General features: G+C 37.6%; 1 protein-coding gene across 11 annotated transcripts in view; it reads right to left on the bottom strand.

Annotated features, from left to right (window-relative positions):
• PTPRM (protein tyrosine phosphatase receptor type M) overlaps positions 1-24,924 on the bottom strand; it is a 442,185-nt gene that overhangs the window by 91,590 nt on the left and 325,671 nt on the right. For all 11 annotated transcript variants that reach the window (XM_063396260.1, XM_063396303.1, XM_063396268.1 and 8 more), the window contains one exon: positions 2,291-2,442. In XM_063396260.1, the coding sequence (XP_063252330.1) occupies positions 2,291-2,442 (152 nt within the window). The remainder of the gene's footprint in view (positions 1-2,290; positions 2,443-24,924) is intronic.

Genomic DNA, 24,924 nt, shown 5'->3' with positions numbered 1-24,924 from the left:
AAACAACACACCACAATGACAAGAGGTGTTTTTGACAGAAGCTTTGATCATTAATAAGTTTTCCTTATAATACTGTAAATACCTTATGAAAATACTCTACTGTAGTTTTTTTTTCCTCTCCTTTTTTATTTGATTTGTTTAGACAGCTGGTAGTGTGCATAGAGATTCTAATAGACCCTGAATATTACTCTGTTGGAAGGTGGTTTTCAGGGAGTGATATACAGACCAATGCTCACATTGGTATTTAAATCACTGAACCATTTGTAAAACCAATGGGAAAGCCTGATGGGAACAAATTAAGTTCAGTTTTTCCCTGGTATACAAATATCATGCAAATTACCATTGTAAACACAGATACATTTAACAGGTAGGAGTTAATCACAACATTTTACAGGATGTTCAGCCAAAGAGTCATTAGAGGCTTTTAAGCAAAGCTAGGTGCAAATTCTGCCTTAGTTGCTTGTCTACACAACTCAAATTCAGTCTGATCACTGAATGTACGCATATTCTGGATACCTGTAAATAGATTAACAGGGATGTGTGAAACAGAACAGAGTTAAGGAAGACAGAATCTGCTGCAGGAGGAGTGAGATTACTCCTGCTGGCTTTCATCCATTTTTTTTCCAATTGATCTTCTGGGGCAAACAGTTACTAGCCCTTGTTAATATGGGGATATCTCAAAACTGGCTTAAATAATGCTGATAGTTATCATTTATCACATAAATTAATATATCTGGAACCATGTTCCTTTGATTATGCCTCCAGAATGAGAAGATTACATTTTCTTGATGACACAACAGAGTGATATTTTTTTGGGGTAATGATACAGGGATTAGTTGAGGTCAGGGCTGCTGCAGGTAATGAAAGTTGCTAGGTAGAGAATGCAGGTAGGGTAATGAACTTTAATAGGAAGTAGATATGTTCTAAATCTCTTGAGCACAAGGCCTTACACAAAGATTATTCCTGAAGACTGTCAGTGTGCACCTTCTGGTGACGGTGTTTCTTATGGAAAGTGTAATTAGAGGTTCTAGCCCTCGAGCGGTATAAAAAACTCGTTATGGCAATAATTTGAAAGAGGTTTGAGGTGGTTTACATTAAGAGCATTTAGTCCCTGGAATTCATTGCAGCTTCATCTGTAGTTATGACCATTCAGTATCACCTGTGGACAACCGTACCACGATGATGGAAGATGAAGTAAAACCTCTTGATCTCTTCACGGAAATAAGGAATCTCATTAACTGCAAGGGTATAGTCTCACCAGAAAGGCAGGTCTGATTTGAAAGATCTATTTCAAATCAATTTTGAAAGTAACTCAAATGCAAATTAACATTGCAAATTCTGAGCCTAATGCTGCTGAGGAAAGTCTCACTGTATAAACCTCACAGAGTGTTTGTACAATTGAGCTCATCAAAGATAAATTCTTAAGCACATTATTAAAGAGTGGGAGTTGGGCCTTGCATACTGCTAGTACTTGGAAAAAAATTAATCTTTGACAAATTTTGAAGATGTTAAAAAAACCACTGGCATAAAAAAAACCCCCCGAGCTTCCTTAAGAATCATAAATCAGAAATACTTTTTGAACCTACTCATTCTTTTAAATAATTATGAAAAACTGTTGGTTTTTAATGGTCTTTGCTCAGTGTCAACCCTCTGACAGAAGTGAGACCTTGACTAAAATTCTAATACAGGAAATTTTATAATGAAAATAATCTTATTTATTTTCAGGGTAGACCCAAGAAGACCCAGGATATTAGAGAATCTCTTATGAAACTGCAGAACAGTTAAGTCCACTGAATTCTTCCTTTGCATAAGCAACAGAAAAAGCATCATCTAGAACTCAAAATAATAAGGCAACCAGATTATCATTATTAAGTTATTACATTCAAAAATAAATTTGTAGTACCAAAAAAAAAGTGAGCAAGGGAAGCATTTAAAGGACTTGGGACAGCATGAGGGATATAAGATTTTCAACATAATCGAGATTGGAGAAAGGTGGAACTACTGTTTCAGTAATGTCATCGCTCTTCTGCAGAAGAAAAGGATGGACAGAAAAAAGCTCAATTATCCTTATTATTTTTAAAGAAGTCTATTCTTGATATCTGACTGTCTTGCTCATTTGAATAGACACTGTAATGTGTTGCACAGTGGGAAACTCTCAGTCCCATGGATTTTCCATGACTGAGTAATGAGGAATATTTTAAAAACCATTTGCACCTTTCTTTCACCTTCAAAAAAAAAAAAAAAAAAAAAAAAGAGAAAAAAAAGAAAAAGAAAAAAGAAAAAAACTTACATCTTCCATTTACATTGTGCGTGTCCATGAAAGAGAAAGCTTCATCACAGTTGGTGCCTTGCTCAGTGTAGCTTTTATCCATTGAATTCACCATCACTGTCATCTCCTGCCGAGTACTACTCAATGTCTCTTTCCTCTTTTTAGCCAATTTTCTTAAGAAATGAATGATGAGGGGAAAAAAAGAGAAAAACAACTCTCAGTAAGCAGACAGTCTTCACGTTGTTTACACTTGTACTGTAGTTTTTGACCATATTATTAAGAAACATTTACATTTGTTTCTGCATTTCTGGAACCTTAAATTTATTTTACTCTCATCTCTTTCAGTCTGATAATCAAGGGATAGTTGCCAGTGCACTGACATATGGTCAAGAGCACCTTAATCCTTGGGGACCACCACTGAATTAAAAGGGACTACTTGGATATGAAGATGGAGTGAGCTACAGTACCAGAGGCTACATCTGATTAAACATATAAACAACAACGAAGACATTTCACTGGAACTGACAAATCAGTACCAATGTTCACACACGTAGAAGAGTCTGGAGTGGTTCCACTGAGACCCTGAGTAAGACAGCAATCTGGTTTATACAACACTCTATGGTGTATGTTGGTGCTCTGAATACACACTGCACATTCTACTATAGACATTCCAAATTCACTCGCATTTCTAAAGATTACTTTCTGTCACTCTTGATTTCAGGAGAAATAGTCACATGAGTTGCATCTCAGCAGGAGTGGCCTGTCAGAGACAAGATCTTAAATCTGATACTACAATAGTGATTCATTAAACTATAGAATTGCCTTGGATACATATACCATTTTTTTTTCCAGGTGTCTGTTTTGGTCTGAAGTGTCACTGTCTCCTCCTGAGTTATGTTTAGGTATATCACAAAATAACATGTTCAAAACTCTTGATTTCTCCTTCAACCTCTGTGAGTCATCTGTGATCCTGATGATAGTGGTCCCATGACTACTTGGCTTGTTTCTGTGGCCCATGACTCTGTCTGAGACTAAACCTTTCTCCAAGTTATTGCCTACAGCCTTAATTTAAATTTTCTGGATTCCTTCTGCAGAGTATCTTCAAGGTATGGGTTTGAAAGAATATAACTGCTTCACAGACTTGTCCTGTCTGTTAATTCAATTACTTTTCCTCTGTGGAAAATATGAACTTTTACATATCTTCATCAAGAAGTTCAGGAGCTTGTATCTCACCTAGGTTCCTTCTACTTCTGGAGGCCAAATAACCATCTTGTGCTAACTTTCAAAGCCTTTCTGTTTGTTAACTCTTACTCAGTATGAAAAGATGGTTCACACCACAGACAAAATTTTACACCAGCCTCCCCCTGATTTTCAAACATTTGTCTCCTCTCATGCTACACAGGACGGGCTCTTTCAGTAACTCTCGACTGGTGTCTCACTCTTCCACTTCAAATCACTGCCTGCAGACACAATTGCAAAATACCAGTATTACTGCTTCCTATGCTGATCACTACTGCCTCAGTCTCCTCATATTCCCCATCTATCCATCTGTCATCCCCTATCTTTCATCTCGATAAGAAGCCATTTGGGCAGGAGCTGTGGCTGTGTTCTGTACCCATTTAGAACCAAGCACAGCAGTATCTTAATCCATGAATAAGGCTCAAAATGTCTTTGAAATTAAAGGCTTGCTAACAGTACAAGTAGCAAGAGGAAGTGCAGGCATGGTATTGGCTCACTGGACAGAAGAGTACTAAGGGTCACATCTGGGCCTCAATAAACTGACAGATTGCCACTCCATTCCCAAGGGCATGTCCCCATGAAAGTGAATGAAGTGCACTGCCTAAACACCTGCTGTAGCACTTGCAGCAATGAGCAGTGTTATGCCTTTGGCCATACAGCTCAGAAGTCACCTGTGTTTGCTCGAACCTTTGCTTACTCTGTAGACTTGATAATAAAACTGGCTCTTTATTACTCCACAGTGCATAAATGCACAATGGAGGATGGTCTGAACTCTTTCATAACAGAGAGTTAAATTTCATTCAAGTACCATAAGTAAAACAAAACTCTTAGATCTTTGCATCCTTCAATCTCCCCCTCCTTCATATCTAATTATAATGAATAAGTAATATATTATTCAAAGTAGAATCTGAGACTTATCACCTAATACATGAACAACTTAACGGAAGTTCCTTGTAAAGACAGGCTTATCAAAGTGGTAACACAAAATGGATATTTTTATTCCTCTTTTGGCTGTACATTTAGGTGGTAGTCATGCATGGCTCCCCTTCCAATCCTTGGGTCCCATGATCAAGCTAAAGCAGATTTATTTTTTAAGACAGTAACAACTGTACAGTACTTCTCAATCTGAATCTAATTCTGGAAATAGATCTTGTGGGAAAAGTTCAAATCTGAAACAACTTACAGGAAGAGAGCAATACTAGCCAGACTTCTGAACTGTGAACAAAAACACCCACTGGACTCAGTCAAGTAAACTTTAGCTGAATATAACATTTCTAGCATCTGCAGTTTTTAGATTTTGATGAGAAGTGTTGCAGTGCTGCAGTCTCTGCATCTCATCCATTCCTTGGATCTCTCAATCCCCAAGAGGGTCTAGCTATACAAGATTTAAGAAACTCCTAAAACTGTGGTACCTCACATCTCCACCACCACCCATAGTCATATATTTGAAGTAAATTTTTTTTGGGAAAAAAAAAAAGCTTTAAATATTTGATCATTTTCACTCATGGAAAAGACACTTCACAGCTACTATCTGATGTTTCACCCTTCTTAAAGGAAAAAAGATCTACAACCAAAGGGAAAACATAAAACAGGTGGAAGCTCCCAGGATGATTACCTAGGATGAAATTATTTTTGTAGGGAAAGCAAAAAGATCAGCTTGTCACACAAATAGTGTTACCATGACTGTATGAGGAAAGAGAATGTGCTATATGAGTCACAGGAAAGAGGAGCCTGATATTCAGAAGAATCTCAAGACTAGCTAGGAACTGTTGGAATTTTAAGGCACAAGAAGCAGCAAGAAGTGAACTGGTGCAATGATTAAAATATAGTAAAATGCAGAGCAGACAAAAAACAGACTTCCCCTGCAAAACTGTGTGGGATTTTGTGTATCATTTACTCTGCTCTGTTACAAATATTAATAAAAAATAGTCCAGGAAAGTAATAAACAAAACAGTTCATCACAGTCTGTCCCCGTTCTATCTACCATGATGGAACACTCCAATAGTCTCCTGTACAGTCCCTCCCAGTTAAAAGGCTCACTCCTTAAAACTTATGCAAGCCTAACTCAGTATCTTTCTCAAAATCCTCTTTCTCAGTGACTTTTCCCTCAAACCCTCCAAGAAACCAACTCCAATAACTGCTAAGTTGCTACTCTGTTGTCAGCTTCTGCCTGGTTCATTTTCCATCTATTTTCCTGCATCCTTTTCTCTGTCCTGTCTTGACTTAATTAGGAAACTCTTTTGGACCTAGCTTGCCTTTACTCTTTGTGTTTACAAAGCACTGGGCACAATGGGACACTGCCATAGCTAGAGGAATGCAACAATAGTAAAAATAGTTTTTTTTTTAAAATGGTGACTGGGGTTGTAATAAACTCAGGCCCTGCCAAAAACGTGCCTTCCATTTTAACCTAGGAATAATGAGAAAAGCATATTAATTTGAATCGAACACAAACTTCCTGCTTCCCCATTCCATGTCGAGTGGTACTCTCCTTTCTATATCAGCATGCCTCCTTTCTCACCAAGCAAAGAAAGGAGAAACAAGATGCTGCCACTTTCCACAGCTCCAGCAACACACTACCATCACTAAGGGATTCATAAACGAAGTGAGATGAAATTTTTAATTGTGCTGCTAAAGGAATTGGGCTGAATTTTTTCTTTTAACTAATGTGCTGATCTAGTGCACTTACTGTAACTGAAGACAAAATAGCTATTTCTTACATACTTGTTGTTTCAAATTTTACTTCTCTGCTTGTGGAGAAATCACAGAAATGGTTCAGATGAAGAAAGGATTGGGGGCTTTCGTGTAACCCAGTAGCGCAGTGCACTTGTAGTTGCAAAAGCTTTTTAACAGTTTGCTCATCAAACCTCTACAGGAATCCAAACTACAATAAGAATGATCTTTTAGTAAAATGCTTTAGCAAGTGGTTAGAAAGATGTGATACCAAGGGTAGGGCTAAATGATCATTTTTTCACAACACAGATACATTACTAGTGGCTATCTTACATAAGTGCATATTAGTTTACCATATACACACTGACCTACAAAATGTCCAGAATCTTTTCCAAAAACCCACAATTTTTAAGCTGTAGTAAAAATAAGAGATAGGGTAAAAAAGTTAAAAATTTATCTCATAAGGTAGAGTGATTGGATATTCACTTAAGGCAAAATTCAGTGTTGAAAGATATAAAGTCATGCATACGGTAAAAATAATTCTAATTATAACACACAATATTGCATCTAAATGGATTCATAAAATACAGAAGAAGAAAATCTGATAGCCACTGATTCTTTGAAGACAAGAAGTTTAGCACTATGTATAGTCACAGAGGCAAAAAGAAGTCAGAAATGACTATGTAAGGGATAGAGAACGAAATGGAAAACACGATTAAGCAATTGTAGAAATCTATGGAGCTTCCACATTTTGAACACTGCATGCAGTTCTGACACATGCCTATACCAAAATGATTTTCACAAAGTAGAGAACGTATAAAGAGAGGTGATAGGAAGATCAAAGGAGCAGATCCTACCAGAAGAGCAGTAATCCTTCCATAGATAAGGAGTCCCTAGTTTAAAAGGGAAGTAGTTGAACTGAGAATATGATAAAAGTCGGTAAAAAACCATGAAAAAAATGAAGGAATTAATGAAGAATTACTATTTCGCAGCCATGAAAGAACCAGAAGCCAGGAGTATATAATTTTTAAAAAATACTTAAGTAAATATTTTCACAAAACCCAGAAAATGCTCTGCTCTGCCTTGCCTCGAGTCCTGTGTGCATCTTTGGGCACTATATTAAAAAAAATACATTAAACTATTAGAAAGTGTCCAAAGGAGGACAACAAAGATGGTGAAAGGCCTTGAGGGGAAGCCACATGAGGAGTGGCTGAGGTCACCTGGTCTGTTCAGCCTGGAGGAGAATGAGAGGACACCTCACTGCAGTTACAAATTCCTCCTGAGGGGAAGAGGAGGGGCAGAACTGATCTCTGCTCTGTGGTGACCACTGACAGGACCCGAGGGAATGGCCTAAAGCTGTGTCAGGAATTCCATATCAGGAATAGGTTCTTCACCCAGAGGGTGTTTGGGCACTGGAGCAGGCTCCCCAGGGAAGTGCTCACAGCACCAAGCCCGACAGAGTTCAAGAAGTGTTTGGTCAGTGCCCTCAGGTACATGGTGGGATTCTGGGGATGTCCCATGCAGGGCTAGAAGGTAAGACTCGATGATCCTTGTGGGTCTCTTCCAATTCAGGACAGCTGATGAACACTTGGTAACACATCACCACTAGGACTCATGAGGTATCAAAAATTAGTATTGATAAAAGAAAATCTGATTAAGAGACGAGCGGAGAACCAGTGAATGCCTTACCTTTCCTTCACTCTGCTTCTGTATTCATCTAAATGTCTGTCACTGGCCACTATCACAGACATGGTGGGGACCTGTACTCCAAATTTTAATTCCAAAACTTTTTCATTGTATTAACAATCCCTTCAACAGCTAATGCAGAAAACAGGATTTGAATACATCACTTGCTTTTCTAACACTCAGAATTACTCACATTTTTGGATTTTTTAGTCTACTTACATTACCAGCTGCATTAATCAACATTATTATTATTATTAGTAGTAGTAGTAGCAGTATATAAATTAAATAGTTACTTTGCCTATCTGTTTTGGCTGCCTAGGATATGCTAAAAGGAGAACTCATAGCGAATTTTGGGGAATCTACTTCAATCTGAAATAATTTAATAATCAGAACTGATTCAGCATGAAGATGCAATGTGATAAAGACTCTCCACTGGAAGTGGGTAAAAAAGTGCAAAGATAACAGACTTGTTCCTTGTTTATTGAGTTTTTATACATTTTTTCAACTTACACTGAAATTATTTTTTCTTGAACAACAAAACATTTTTTCTCAGTAACTGTGATTGCTTTCCTGTCTTCAACAATGGGTTCTCTAAGGCAGAGACAAACACACATGTCACATATTGTGAGAATTACATGTGTGTGAACTGGTACACGTTTGGTAACATGGGGTATTATTCTAATCTGCACTACAAAATTCAAAAAGCTACTTTCTATTTGTAGATTTTTCTTCTCCTTTATTTAGGAATACCTTGACTATCCAATGCCTCATTTATATTCTTTATGTTGCTTTTTATTGTTAAGAAGGCCTTATAGAAAACAAGTTTTCAGAACCTGAATATCAAATCCAATTCAATCAAAACGGTAAATTTCTTTAGGTGTTATTAAATAACTATAACTACAAGTAATTAGTACTTTAGTCTACTTTACATTTCTTATCAAAACAGCAACACTCTGCACAGAACCCTTTCTATCTCCCCAAATGGAATGAGCCACAAATATGAAGCAATTTAAATTAAATAATGAAATGAAATATAAACAGTATGGCATTAGCGATAGTAAAGTTCTGCTCACCTGAACTTCTGTCATTCAATTTAACATTTCTATGTCTTATATTGAAATGCAATTTCACAGTGACATTAAACTGTGTTCTGTCAATATTCTATCAGACAGGAAATAAGGTTAAGAGAAATATTTTTAAAGGCACTACATTTTGCAGCAAGAACTAGAGAGCACTTAATAAAATACTTTACAAGCTGTCCCCACTTCAAGGACTAGCATTTCTAGAGAACAACCACAGGGAAAAAAATAGAAGAACTGTAAAAAAGCAAGAGGTGGCAGGATAATACTGAATTGTGTTGTTCCTAGCTTATGATCTCTTAGTATGCAATTCTGTCTGTATTTGATTATAAAATTATTCTCTGTTCCAGGAATTTCAACATATATTTTGCATTGACATCCGAACAGTATGGAAGACTGATTTGGAGATCATGAATATTTTAATACAGACAAGGGTTCTTAAGCCTTTTTACTTGATGTACAAAGGGGTGGTTTATTACAATTTCTTTTAGGTGCCTTCTCTTTTTTCTAATTATCAGCTTCCTGCTTCAAAGCAAATGCTAACATTATTCATTTAATTTTTATCATGCTCTTCCATTCTCTGATACAGAAAAAGAACAAACTTTAAAAAATGCTCAAATTTTGGAGACAATATTCTTGATACCACAGAATTTAATTTAACCCCTTTCATTCACTGTAGCTTTCATTTTTTTTTGCTACAGAGACATTGGATGAACTTTCACACCAACAAGACATTCCAATACTACCAGGACTGACTGTAAAGAAAGAAGGAGAAAATAATACAAGTAAAGGTGTGGGGAAGGACTCCTTTCACTACGGAGTTAAAGGAATTGAGTGCAAAAAGAGTGCAATTTTTTTACATGAAGACGGAGATTAACAAAAATAGTTTTGATTTTTATTAACTTGGCTTTTTTACTCACTGCTTGTAAGAACTTCTGTGGTCTTTTTTACTTTTTTGTTACAGTAGATCGGTTTATTAGCATCACAAGAGATCAGAGCAGAAAAAGAAAAGTTTTTTGGAAAGATCCCAGTATTACTTGTAGCTCACAGGAAAAGTATGGCATGACCTGAGAAACAGTGGCTGAGAAAAGGGAAAGAGGATATGGAGGTGAATGGGAAATGGGAAATAAAAGATGATGGAAAAGTAAGGTACAGCTGCAGTCAGACACACATCTCATCTACTTTTGCTGCCAAGTGTTCTTTCTTGAATTCAAGTATACAGCACATGCTTTGAGATCTGCTTACCGTCACATCATTAAAAACTGCTTACTTGTTTCTCAGTTTCTGCTTTGTATGAACTCCATACCAGGTTATCTAAGTTTCTGCAAGTGAAGGTTTTGGCATCAAACCCAAGGACACCTCAGGTCAAAGGAGGCATTGCACTCATGGAATTTGCTGATTCTGAGTGGAGAACATTGGTGACTGACCGACTGCAGAAAATGGAGCTATGCATTGGTGCATCAGAGATTACCGTAACAACATTTATTTGAAATGGGCTGACTCTTGTCTTAGCTCTCAGAGAAAGTTAAATTTGTGGTTACAGTTTAGTTCTTGCATGTCCACCCAAGAGGACTTCGATGCATTTTAGCGTGATTGACAGGTTCTTCAGGGAAGGCTCTAGGCTATGGCAGTAAAAAGGAATTTGAGAAGCTCTGGCAGAACTCTATGTCTGCAAAGCTGCTGGCTGCACTATTTTTGGCTCAAGTTAGTCACTGGCCTTGATCTTCAGAAAAATGCACCCACACAATTAAAAGAAAAAAGATCTGACCACCTTCTGCTTCCCCAATAGAATAAAACAGTATTGAGATGTGAGCAGCAGTATTTCCCATAATTTACTATTATCTCATCTTGACCATGATCTTGAATACTGTAAGTAATGATCTGGGCAATAAAATGTCCCATTCTTCTCAGCTGAACTAAGGAAGGAAATATGAAAAGCTACAAATTCTCTCATTCTTTTTACAAGATTTAACAGTTTTGCAAAAGGAGTTTTAATTTCTGTTTTGCTTCTTATGATCCTGAAATTAACAAAGAAAATAGTGAACACAATGTTTAATTGCCCTATGGGTCCTCCTGAATTACAGGGGCATATAAGAAAAATACACAGAATATTAAAACTAGTTGTTTTCCTACAAATTAATTACAAGGCTTATAGATCTGTTCATTTCTCTACAGACTTATTTACTTAAGTGATTAGAGTAGAGCAAAGTTAGATATATTTGCAGGATGAGGATCGGGGTGCCACTTAGAATATGGAGGAGGCCAAAGTATGGCAAATCCTTTGCGAGCAGAGGGAAGAACCCAGCAGCCCAGCTGCAACACTTGAAGACCTTTCTGATAGAAAAGGAAATGGAGTTTTAACTGTTATGAGACTGAGCAGGGAATGCAGCCTGGATTTCTCTCAGTAGACAAATCCTGGACAAGGAGAGACTGAGAGAGCCGTGCCTCTTTAGCCTGGAGAAGAGAAATCTCACAGGGGATTTTAGTATTATTTTAACAACCTAATGGGAGCATATGGAGGAGACAGAACGAGACTCCAGGAACAAGGTGAAAGGACAAGACACACTAGACATGAGCTACAATTCAGGAAATTCCTACTATAGCTTAGTGAAGTTTTTGTCACCATTGGAGCAGTCAAACAGTGGAGCACGTGCTCAGAAAGGTGGGATCTCATTATTTGGAAATACTCAAAACCCTGCTGGACAATGTCCTGAGCAACTCAATTTATTCTAAGTTTGCTTTGAGCAGCAGGTAAGATAAGATGATCTCTAAAGTACTCTTCTGATCCAAATTATTCTCCAATTCCCATTAAGTGTTCTGGTAATAGGATTTTTTTAATAGAAAGGAAGATATGGGGATTTAGTGCATTTGAACACAGATCTGAATACAATCCTCAACTGTGCCTTTTCTTGGAATAGTCCTACATGTAAGATGCAGTCAGAACCAATACAGAATAATACAAGCAAAATTACAAACACTCAAATAATTAAATATGATGATAGAAATAAATCCCTTTCGGTTAATGATTTCATTCTTTAAGCATTATTTTCTGCCATTTGTATTCAACCACCTTTCTAACATAAGGACTGAAGCTTGCGTAAATATTTTTATCAATAAAGCTTTTTCATTAGAGAGCTTAATTCATTTTTCATTAATTAGTTATATTCACATTGAACTGCATAATGAGAATGTTGAAATTTTCCATGAAAAAAGACAAATTATGTTTTGATTTTCTAAAATGGTATTAATAATGTGTTCTTATTTTAATGAAAATGAAATGTTCCATTTTACATGTTTTATTTGTATTAATTTCTGCTACATTAATTGTACATAAATGTAAAATGACATTACTTTACAGACTGCTATGATCGGGTTTCAAGTTTACTGAAATTACATATTTGAAGTCTTCGAAGAAATCCTTTTCTGAAATGTATGGTCACACAGAATTTACACACCTCACCTTTCCTTTTGCCTGAGAATACCTTCTCCCCCACGAAAAGAAATCTCATTCTCTGAGATAATTCTGTTTGAAGAACATTAAATGAAAATTGACACAGAACCCACACTTTCCCTTTCGTTACCATATATGCCATTTTACTTGGACTCACAGAACCATTAAGGTTGGAGAAGACCTCCAATGTCATCAAGTCCAAACTCTGACTGACCACCACCCTGTCAATTAAAATGCAGCATTAAGTGCCGCACTCTGTCCTTTCCTGAACACGCCCAGGGATGGTGGCTTCACCCCATTCCTGAGCAGTTCATTCCAATGCTCCAGCACCCTTAGAATGAAGAAATTCTTCCTGAACCTCCCCCGGCCTAGCTTGAGGCTCTCCTCTTGTCCTGTTGCAGGTTGCCTGAGAGAAGAGGCCAAACCCCACCTCACCCCACTGCAGGGAGTTGTAGAGAATGACAAGGTCTCCCCTGAGCCTCCTTTTCTCCCCAGATCTACATTTAAACAGGAGTACCTAGGTTATCTTGTAAGCAAATTAATATACAAACCTGATCTTGTTTCAAAAGCTAAAATTTTAAAGGAACCTTTGTAGATGAATGAAAGATGTATTTTCTCCATAGTAGTGTGTAGATGGGTATTAAAGATACTGAACAAAGTAGAAGAATATCCTATTTATAACATACTGTAAAATATATTTTGCATTTGATATTGCAATTCCCCTTTGTCTTACAGCTTTTCTCTTTCCTCTTTGCCCCCATCATACTATCCTATGATCTGAATAGAAAACTGAACAGACAACACCAGGACCTACTCAGGAGGAGGTAGTTGTGTGATATGTAGTGCCAGACAACAGGAACATGAAAGCTTTTCACAGGAACACATTCATGACAGATTTTAAAATTCTCTTCCTGAAACTAATTACCATTTTAGAAAAGGCTGGCTAATGATTAGAGAAAACACCTCCTTATCCCATAGCTGTCAGGTTTAAGTAGAGCCTCAAACTCACATGCATAGTGTGCACTGTAGGTGTCCAGAATCCCTCTGTTTTCACAAACCAAAACAAGAGGCAGTGTTAAACTAATGCAAATTTACTTTGGGATGATTTTGCCCACACCAAATTTTCACTGTATTTTCTGAGGTGCTCTAAGCATGAGAAATATGGGGAATTACAGAGATGTATGGCAGATATGTCTATTAAGATACATTAGCCTCTGTCTTTCAGATTTGCTATGATATTCTCAAAGTCTTTAAGAACAGCCAGGCAAACATCTTTCTTTAAAAGTCTATCTGCCACATAAGCATTTCCTTACACAAAGAGAAAATCCTAGTCCCACAGTGCATTACTACCTGAAGCTGATCTGGGTGTGAAATAGGTGTCCTCTATGTGAAGTATCTTGTTACTTGCACTATGAGGTTAGAAAATTTGTCTTGCAAGTCCCAGTGGAGGAAGCAGATCCCCAGATCTCTACAGCACCTAACAAGTTAGTTCTATGCTTGCACAGGCTCAAGTTAATAGAAGGCAATAGCAACTGTGAGAATTTCAAATACAGGAGATGTTTTTCCCTTAAGGTATTTAGGTCTCCAAACAGATCCCTCTCCCACTGGCCAGTAAGGCATTTGAGGGCAAATTGTCTGCTGGGTATACATCAAAAGAAGCAAGCTTGTGACAGGCATGGTCCTGTGAAGCCAGGCTGGATGGGGCTTTGAGCAACCTGATCTAGTGGAAAGTATCCCTGACCATGGGGTTTTGAACTAGAGATATTTAAGGTCCCTTCCAACTCACACCATTCTATGATTTGAGTTTACTAGTATAAGGGCATAAAAAGCCATCAAAATAAGTTACTTAAAGTTCTCTGAAACATCCTGTAAAACAGTTATCTTTAGCATATTTTCTATTTAGATGTATGTAACTGTATTGTATATATTGTATTTTTATATAAATGCACACCGATATGTAAACATACAATTAAATATATGTAGTGCTTTACTGCAGAACCAAAAGGAAGGGTTTTGACAGGCTTAACCTAATACAACTCATTCCCTGCTTTGCTGATCTCCAGTAATAGAATACAAAAGAGCAAAAGGCTTTCTGCTGATGAAAAACTCTGTTGTGTTAAGTCCAGATGTTCTGGTAAGCAGATAAGCATCCTGACCTAGCTCCTGTGTAAGTCACTTACTTCTTCAGTTCCTGCATATACTGCCCTCTGTGAAAGACAGAGTTCCTTGTTCACAATGACTTTTGACCCACAGCCCTCACCTGAATACTTAATTTTTGCCTCTTAGTATCCTAATACAGGCAGCAGCCTGTAGAACGTATTTGCTAGTGCTGGTGCTGAGCATTCACTAACTTGCACGTAATTTTTTCTGCACTACTTACACTCTATCATGTAGTTCACTTTTTCAAGCAACTCCCTCCTTCATGACTTCTGTAATATTCAATATACTTCAGCAGTTCAAAATATCAAGTGCATAGAGTTTTAATCAGTCTTTTAGGAGTCCATCTTTCTTTGCTTCCACAAGAAGTAATCTGTCTCAACAGAAGTCGCTGACTAAAAACTCAGATTAGGCAATATTCACTCATGTAAGAAAGAAAATCATTTCTCCTAAGGGGCTGCTGAAATTGGGCCATCCTCTTAGGGCAGGTGCAATAACTACTGGGATGCATGAGGATACGCCTGGAGCATTTCTGGAAGTGCGCTAATGCACCAGTGCTCTGTGCTCACTGTGGGAAGGAAGGCACTGGAAGAGTGGATCTTTAGCAGCGTGTAGCTTGTAAACCATTCAAGTGCTCTCCCAAGCCATGGGTGTATCATTTAATTGGCAGTGGGAGCGTGGTGGCAGATGGACTGCTGCTAATCCAAAGACACAAGCAGAGGAGGAAGCGCTCCAGCTGAGACCTTGTGTGGCTGATACTGTTTGGTCAGCCTAAGATGCAGCTGCACACTCAATCCAATTTTATCCCACACAGCAGAATGCCACTTCTGGGAGAAACTGTCATCTGTCCCCTGTACAAAATGCTAATGAAGTTGTCCAGCTCCTACCTCTCTTTTAGCAGGTATGTGTGTTGGGGCCTTTTGTGCTATATTCAATGGCTCACAAGGAAGATTTTAATGTCAGGCCTGTATGGCAAGGAAGGCTGATTAATCCACTTTAGGGGCTCTTTACAGCATGCTGGAAAGGCCAGCTGATACAGTTGCATACCATGGTGGCTTTAGGTAAGAACATTTCAAATATTTAGATACCTTCATTTTTAATTCTGGCAGATTTGAACCTATTAACACTGAAGGCTTTCTTAATTAAAAGATGTAAGAAAGGTGTCAAGGAAAGCTTCTCTAAATCTTTCTAATACAATTTCATCAGAAAAATACAATCGGTTTTACAGCCACAATAACTTCAACATTTGAAAAGAATTTTAATTAATGATTTCATATAATACAGGATTTTCACTCAGAGCTTTGCCACCCACAAGCAGAATGATAATCCAAAGACTGAGGAATCAAATTTTCCACAGAACTGCACTACCTTTAAGTATACACCTTCATCACAGAAACACAAAGAAAAATGAATGCCTTGTACTTGTACTCAAATCTAATTCTAAATTCTGTGAAAATACGCTTTCAAAGACAGAATGACATCTTTTATCCTTAGAAAAACCTGAAACTTCTAAACAGAGCTTGCATGGTAAAGTTCCTTTGAGCAGAGTCAAAGCAGCAAACAGTCATAGCCCTTCCGCTGCTGAAATCCTCCATCACAAAAATACTATACGTAAAAAAATGAGCCGCTAGGCACTGTGCTGTTCTTCAAAATGCAATAACCACAAACAATTAAAATACTATTATATCATTAAAAGCATGAGTCGGTTAGAATTTACAATTTTGAGAGTAATGACAGCTGCTGTTTTTACAATATACACTCCAGTACTCCAAATATACTGAAGTATCAGTTTGCAGTAGTGATGTAATACAGTAAGTACACTGAGATTTATAGATACAGAGAACTGTCTGAAGGGAGGTGGCCATGAGGCCAGAAACAGAACTAACAGGCTTTTCTGTTGAAAATAACAAACAATTCCTTTGCAATAACAGACAGTGGTGAAGTTTCTAAGTTATATGTGTTAGTGCTAAAATTAACTCTCCAACTCATCATTTACAGAGAAAGGATACAAACTGTGACAGCTGCAAAGCAAACTGATCGCTTTTTATTAAAAAAAACCAAAACCAAAAAACCCTGCATCATAATTTGTTAACAAACAAAACATACCTCCTTAGTAAAACTTAAAAGAATTCCATCAAAATGATTCTGCACTCCTGAAGAATGTAATGGTTAATAATATCCTTTCTGAGATGTTATTGAACAATATAGCAGAGAATTCTCTGTTAAAGCTCTTCATGGTTTGGGAGAGGGTACTTGAGAGGGAGTAACTTAGTGCCTGTAATAAACTGTAGGTTAGGTCAAGAGACAGGTCTGGGTAGGAGCCCCATAAGCAGAAATTAGAGAGAGAGAGAGAGAGAGAGAGGTTAGCAGGAGGTTAAATTGCAAGGCAATACTAACAGTCAGTAACATTTGGGAATGTGTGGATATTTTACCCTCCTGGAGAACTTGCCAAATCTTTCTTTGCATTAAAAACAAAAAGAAGTGAGCAGGAGCACTTCTAAAATAGTATAGCATTTATTGTGGAACGGGTTCTTTTCATGTTTTGGCACAAGTGTTGGTATATTTTCTCATGAAACAGGGTAAGTAAGCCATAATAGAATACATGGCTTTGAAACAATACAAAAGTACCTGAAAATATCTGTAGTGCTGTGACTGTTTTCCAGACCTAAAGAAATATGAATACACAATGGCAAGTTTACCACATTCATAAACTAGATCACAGCAATTTCTCTTTAACATACTGTGTGATTCAAATTTTAAGTACCTCAAGATCAGATAGCAAACAAATGTTTTGAATAAATTGACATTTCCTAGCCTACCTAGTCAATTTGTTAAAAAGGAGTGTCTTTGAAGGGAAAAGATGAGACTCCCTAAAGCCAACCTCATAGCCAGTTACATGAACAAGAAATTCAGAACAGCACATTCCACTCCTGCCCTTGGAGAAAGGAGTGCTCTTCCAAAAGGTTACCAGGCTTCCACTGTCTAACTTCTGCTTGTGTGAGACCAAATGTAAAAGCAGGATCTCTTGTACATCCATTAAACTCAGTCACTTAGTGAACTAAGTAATGGAATCCTCTCAGTGGAAAGATGACCTCAGTGCTGCACCATGGGTACTTGCAAGAGCATTACAATAATTAAAAATTACCCTCCAACCGAGGGTAATGTGGTTTCATGCAAGTCACTGCATGGAATGACATTACCCTTCATCAGGGGGTAATTTTTAACAGTCATTAGTGATCTTTAAGCTTACAAACACTGGATAAAAAATATCTATCAAAGTACTCTGTGATAGTTTCTTCAACAGCAAGGAAATAAGCAACTTGGAAACAGATGAGTGGACATCTGTGCAATTCATTAGGGACACATGTTCACTATTTAAACAGTGCCTTCCTTCAAAACACTCCAACATTATAAATAACAATAACAGAGGGCAGTGGCATTGCAGTAGTATTTTGGCATAGGTGAATGACAGGTGAGGAGACTCTAGTTGAACTTAGATGAGATGTTATGGTAGCAAGAAGCTAGATAAACAAGAGCTTTTCCCAAAATCCAGACTCAGAAATGCAGGCTGAAGAAGATACATAAACATCTAGATCAGACACTAGGACATACGTATGGGTAGAATTTAAAATGGCAGTAAACCAGTATTTCCTCTAATATGACAGGTAATTTCAGAAATTAGATAAAGTTTACAAATTATTGCCATGTGTAGGTAAAACTTAAAAAAAATACTCTGTCAGAAGTAGACAGAAATGTATGCTTAACTTGGAAAATTATGTTTTGCATGTCAAAAAACCTAGAGACAGGAAAGTATTAATATTGTGGCTTGAATCTGACAAGGACAACTTACCGCCCCTCTGCAGTCCCGGTCTGAGTTTGTCTCTGCCAATCTTTTTTTTTTTTTTCCACTAGGATCTATGAAGTTTGTGTTCCTACACAATATAAGACTCTCATGCTATTTTTCCACTTTACTAATACCACTTCTTTCACCTGAGGAATTTTAAATATTTCATGGAGTTTTGCTAATTAAAACTTACATCACCCCGTGTGAAATATGTATGGTAAGGGGACAGACAAAAACCACTTCACTCATCAGTAATATGGATCTTGGAAGAAGTTAGCAGCAGGCTGACAGCAGTGTTAGTATTTCCACAGAAGATGGAGAAGACTGTTGCATTCAGCTGACAGTTGAAAGGATTTCAGCAGGATGAATGTTATCACCTAAATGAAGGGTTGGTCCAGGGAATGGAAGCTTTGCATTTTCAAACAACTCTATTTATGTGCAGTACATCTAATGGATTCAAGCTTTCTGTGAATTAATGTCCTTTGTTCTCCAAGTACTGTGTTCCCAGATCTCCTCTGGGTACACAGCACCTGCTCCCCAACATCCCCAGCTACCCCTTCGATTGATATAATGAACTAAGTAGCACTAATTGCTAAACAGAAAGAAGGCTAAAAAAATGGGATGAAATTTGAAGTGTCTCCAAGTATCTGTAAATCCATCGTTTAAGATGATCCAACAGATGGGCAGAGTGTTCCACAGTGCTTTATGGGACAATGATTCAAAATAAACTTATGGATTTTCAACTTGGCTAAGAATTTAAAGAGAAGTTAAACTCAATTCAGGATTATATCTAAAAGTACTGAGCTTTAAGCAATCACATGACGATAAGGATTATGGAAGTTACTGATCACTCTCACTGACAGAGTGGGAGCTAATCATGTCTTGTTGTATTTATTATTTTATCTCCTCCATCTAGTGCCCCTCTCTTAACTTCCCCTGCCCAACCTGTCTGCCTGGTATTTTGGATTTCAGATTCAGCAGTGGTAAGATTGTCACAAATTAGGTGTTTGAACACCTAATGTGAAAGTGTGACATGAAATAGCTTGAATGGTCTTTTGGTATTATTTGCTAACAATTTGAAATTAAATACCAGGCAAAAATATCACAGTATATATGAAGTAAGTTCAGTATCCTCTGGAGGTTTCCATCTCTCTGCAATATCTTAAAATGGAAGCCAGGGATAGTAAAATATTATATTATGTTTATTTATTTAGGATTTAAACTAGAAGGAAATAATCTGGCTCCAATGACTCTAGCAGTCAGGGGCACATTAACGCATCACCTCTTACCTGCTCCAAGTAGTTCAGGTCTAGAAGTAGTTTGGGGCACAGACAGATTGGCAGACACATTCATAACATTTTATTTCTGCATGGATCACAACACTTTAACTGCCAAATAAATTGCAATGACTTAGGTTCACATGCTGTACTAGTGCCTCCCTGCTAATAAAACAGGCCCTAAAAAAATCAGGCAGAGTAACTCCTGGTAATTTGAAGAACTATTTTGCATGCATAACCACATCTGAAATATTTTGATTTGCTTCTTGGATCTAATGCATTTGTTGCTTGCAGGTACTGCCAATACTACAAGTTGAGTTATTAAGAAGCAAGAGGTAAAATTAAAAAGAAAGAAACTGCTCAGTTTCTTCTTCCCTTTGTGCCCTCATCGCACTGTCCTTCTACTGGTTTCATAAAGAGATGGGATGTAATGGTTAATCTAGTGTTTATTCAAAACCACCAACAGAAGTTAATAGACAGTTATAAACTAATCGAGTGCGTCTGTAGTGCTATCTCCTCATTCATCTTGCTTATTCGATTTAGCTCTGTTAGTGTTCCATATGGTACAGTGCCCCTGCTGCTAGGAACAGTCATTCATTGCAAAAAAACCCCCTGTAACAACAGGAAGCTAATAGTTTAACTGTTCCTCTAAATTTGTTTGACAAAACTGACATTTAGTACGCCACGTCACGTTGTCAGTAATCTGCAATTTACCCTTAGGCAGGCAGTAGATGCTCATTTTATTTACCTCTCGTAGTTAAAAGCATAATTAATATTCCACTCTGAAACAAAGATTAGAGATTTGACAAACATTGCAATTTAAATTCTCCATTATAGCAAACATTAAAATCAAACATCTTTCACACACACCATTGCATAAAGGACATGTGTAGCTGTAATTTAACTTTTTAGTCTTTAATACCACAAACTAATTTCTGCTGTCAGTTTAATGAGGTGGAAAACACAAATCTTGCTGCACTCTGTGCACACAGGCTGGGACAGTTAGACTGCAGAGAGCTTGAATCAGTTTGCCTCACAATGTTTCATTCAAAATCCCCCAAGTATTGTGAGCCTAAAAAAGAAAAGGCCTAAAAAAAATAAAAGTCTTAAAGCTGTTGTTTAACAAAAGGCTTCAACAAGTATTTCAGGAACAAAAACAGTCTAACACCACAGCAGTTTTCTGAATTGCTGTAGCATTGCTGAAAAATTTCCAAGAGCTGTGGCGAGGGCCATAAGTTTGCATCGGCGCTAGCAGTAGCACAAGCCCAGCTAAATTCTCCAGAGATTGCCTGAGGAGGGTGAGCTTCCCTCCCCTCTGCCCGGCCTCCTCCACCCTGCTCTGCACCCAGCTGAGGTTGGGCAGTCACTCAGGTCACTTCATCACGGGCTTAAGGCAGACGCAGTCTGCAGTGACTCCTGACCTGGGTCAGCTGCCAGGGGGCTGGTGTTGTCTCTGCCCCTTTGCCAGCACCTTCAAGGCCAGGCTGGCGTAACTCCTCCTCCTGGTGCTCCTTCAGCTTTTGCTCTGTGCCCACGGATGTTACACGTATAGCAAATGCAAACCCAACTGCAGTGCGTCCTGCTCCCAGTAGTTATGCTCTGTGTGCAAGTCCCACACCAGGCTGCTCAGTGGCGCCCGTGGAACAGCTGATTTATTGTGCCAGACTCTGTGACAACAGGGCACATTATCACACTGGCAAAGTAGGGGGAGCTCTCAGAGAAATAAATGACTGAGGTTTTAACTCGTGCTAATTTCAATTGAAATTCTAGCTCCATAAATTCTGTGTGACTGATTAAAATTATTAACATGTACAACACCTTTAGGCAACCATGCTGGCTCATTAAACATGGAAGCCTAGAATTATCTCCACTGTAACAAATGTGCATGCGGATGTCTGCGTTTCAGAGACATACATCAGGAATTTTAAATTTTTTTTGAGGAGATTCTCTTCATAGAAGCACTGATTATGGGGAAAAAAAAAAGCACAAACCCAACAAAGAGGCTGCTGTTACTGTCTTCTCAATCCATCCTATGTAGTAACCCACTGACTCCTGACTCCTTCACAAGACTTCATTAGTCACTGCCAACTTCAATCTGCTTCAGTTATTTTGCATTCAGCTCCCAAAGGAAAAGCACTCTTCCCCACTGATCACAGGCGAAACTAAAGATAAACTGGCTCATTTTATAACACATCAAGCTAACATGTCCTGAATCGCACTAACATTACAAACCAGGAAATAAATCTCTGAATATATCTGACCATGCCCCAGTGCTAAATAAGAGAGGTGCACATTTCTAACACTGGGTCTCCAAAGCAAGTTTTAGATGCAGAGAGGTCAATGTAAGCCCATTATTTCTCTCCTACATGCCATAATGAATGCCTGCATATAAAAAAACTATCTTAATAGTAGTATTATGTTTTATAAGAGTGCTGCTGATGTACTATCTGAGATTTTGTGAATAAATTACTTGAACGAGCAAATATTTGAAATGGCTGTATTAATTGCACAGATGTTTTTTAGATTTTTTTAAATTTAATTCTAAATGAGATTCAGGTTATGAAGATGTATAAATCAGGAGATAAGCAGCAGAGCCACAAAGGTTAGAACCACAGCTGTTGATAAAGGGAACCTCATTAATCATAATGTAAGAATTGCCATGTTGGATTAGACCTGAGCCCAACTGGTCTTACATCCTGCTTCCATAAACTTCTGGATGTTTTAGGGAAAGTATAAGAGATACCATGAAGCGAAAATGTGGGGAACACTGATTCCAATCCCCTATCAGCAAAAGGTTGCTCTAGATTTTGAAACATCAAGTTTTACATGCCTTCCAAAAAGCTTCTTTTAACAGTATTTAGACCTGAATTTTAACAGTTTTACCTCTGCATATTCTACAAGTCCACAAATATGTCCAGTTCACCTTTGAATCGTACTATAATCTTAGCTCAAGCAGTACCTGGTGGCAATCAGTTTCATAGCATAATTATGCATTATATTAGAGCTTTCCCTTCTTTTTAAAATGCAACCTTATTTTAAAACTGTTTATTTTATGCTTGTATTAGCTGACTTATGGAGAATAGAAATTACTGGCACATTTACAATTAATTGATTTGTTTACTTTTACTGTACCTATTTTTAAGTTTTTCCTTTAATGGTCAATGCTCAGTGTTTCAATACCAGCTCATGTCCCTTATTCTGTGCCTGACTCCAAAATTTCTCTCCCATTTCATTATTCTCTTTTGGATGAAGACTGATCAAATTATGTTTAGAGGTTTACAACTCAGATGCTCATTTGGCCCTTCTAGGCGGAATTCTTTCACTACTTTATTCTAAATTGAATTCTTCCACTTTTTTATGACATGGCAACACCATGGCTACAAGTTAGATGGATTGTTAGTGGAAGGATTTTACAAGAGCAAATTAAGACAGAAACTTGCATGACAGAAGAATTTATTTCTTTCCAAATTCTAAGTAGCAACCCTTGACTTGACACTGTTAACTTTTCCTCTTGCAGGTAAACGGAAAGACAAGATGGTCTTCAAGGAAAATCAAAGAGGCACAAGCACACGCTGGTACCCTCACATGTAATTAGTGTGTTCCATTGGCTCAGCATTACCATGGCAAGAAGATGGAGGGGCTTCTTCCCTTGAGAGTGTCTAGAATGACATAAAATCCATTCCATCCTCAGGGCATCAAATTTTCCATAGACAGGGGAAAATGGGAAAACCTGACCTTCATTTGAAAAGCTAATAAACATATAGGGAATGCTCTCAGCTTTCTTACTTGTGTCAGAAGTGACGTCCCTAAGTGTCAGGGTCTTGTAAAATCTCGTTTGTATCTGTGGTGGAGGTAGAGATAAGGTTTTCTGTACACTATTCAGAGCTGCTTTTGTTTGCCTTTTGAATTGGCCCCTAGGGTCAGCCTAGCAGACTTCAAATATGCTACCAATCTTCTCACCAGAATCACTGGGATTGTGTGGCAAGGTTTTCTCTGGGCATCACAAAAATCACTGCAATTATTTTACCTGGGCCTTGTATGGCCCTCCCTCTCTGTAAACATTCTTGCTCTGATCAGGCTACAACAAGCTGGAGAAACCAACACAGGTCTTACTCAGTCAGGACTTTTCTGTAGCTTTATAAGAAGATGAGAAAACCTCACATTGCAGGCACGCACTTGTTTTTTTCTCCTTGCCCTTTTAAAAGGAGAAAATATTTCTCTTTTAAAAGAGAAATAAATATACAACAATTGCTGTGGCAACAGAACAGCAATAATTAAATCCCTGGCATTTTCATGCTCTTCTAAGTGATATGCTCTAATCAAGAGACCTTTAACTTCTGTAGAATGGTCTTCAGAAGAGACAAAGACAACTGTGACTAAAACATCCAGTTTGAAGGTTCTGCTTGAAATACTCCTATCTCTGAATGATGCCTAAATTTGTTTCAACATTTGCACTCTAAATGCTGTGATGAAATTTATGAAGAACAGTCTAGTGGATTCTAATTAACACAAATTTCTGGGCTTTGTTTTTTGCCTAATTTAAACAGCACAACAAAAGCGTGTCTTATTTCCTGAGTCATTCAAGAAGCTCTTGACTCTACCTGTGCCAGTCTTTTGAGGTATAATCGACAGAATACATAGGAGTTCAAGAAATTATAGAATTCTTACTGATAATGTCTTTTCAGACTAGTCTGGGGGAATCTACCATCAAAACATTCAGCTTACTTTCTAACTGTGAGCCATTGCAAATATTTTGCTAAAACTGACAGAACTTACTTAGATTTCTAATCTTTTACCTTAAAGCTTCTTCTGAAAGAAATGCAATTTTCTCAACATGGAAAATGTCATCTAATATAAGCTCCACTTAGGAAACTGAAATCCATTATGCACCTAAAATGAGACTCTATCATATTATACAGAGTATGCCAACATTATGTCCACAGATGACTAGGTAGGCAATTAAATATGAAAGCTAACTGAATAAACAGAGGTATTTTTGGCAGTCTAGATCACAGCTAAAAATGTCTTTTTTTTCTGATCTGTCGAATTATTTTCATATGTATGTATAATATAGATCAGTGTACATATATCTTTCTGCATTAACAGTACAGGGCAATAAATTATAACAAGGCTTTCTATTTTTCTGCTGTACAAACTCTTAAACAACCTTTTCCAACTATCAACTCACATTATACACAAATAGACAGTTAACTGACTTTACCATTATATGTTTAATGTGATGATGCTTACAG

Source organism: Prinia subflava, chromosome 1 (assembly GCF_021018805.1).
Source record: "Prinia subflava isolate CZ2003 ecotype Zambia chromosome 1, Cam_Psub_1.2, whole genome shotgun sequence".
Taxonomy (NCBI): domain Eukaryota; kingdom Metazoa; phylum Chordata; class Aves; order Passeriformes; family Cisticolidae; genus Prinia; species Prinia subflava.
Note: the sequence above shows the minus strand (reverse complement) of the source record. Positions and strands in the feature narration are given on the sequence as shown.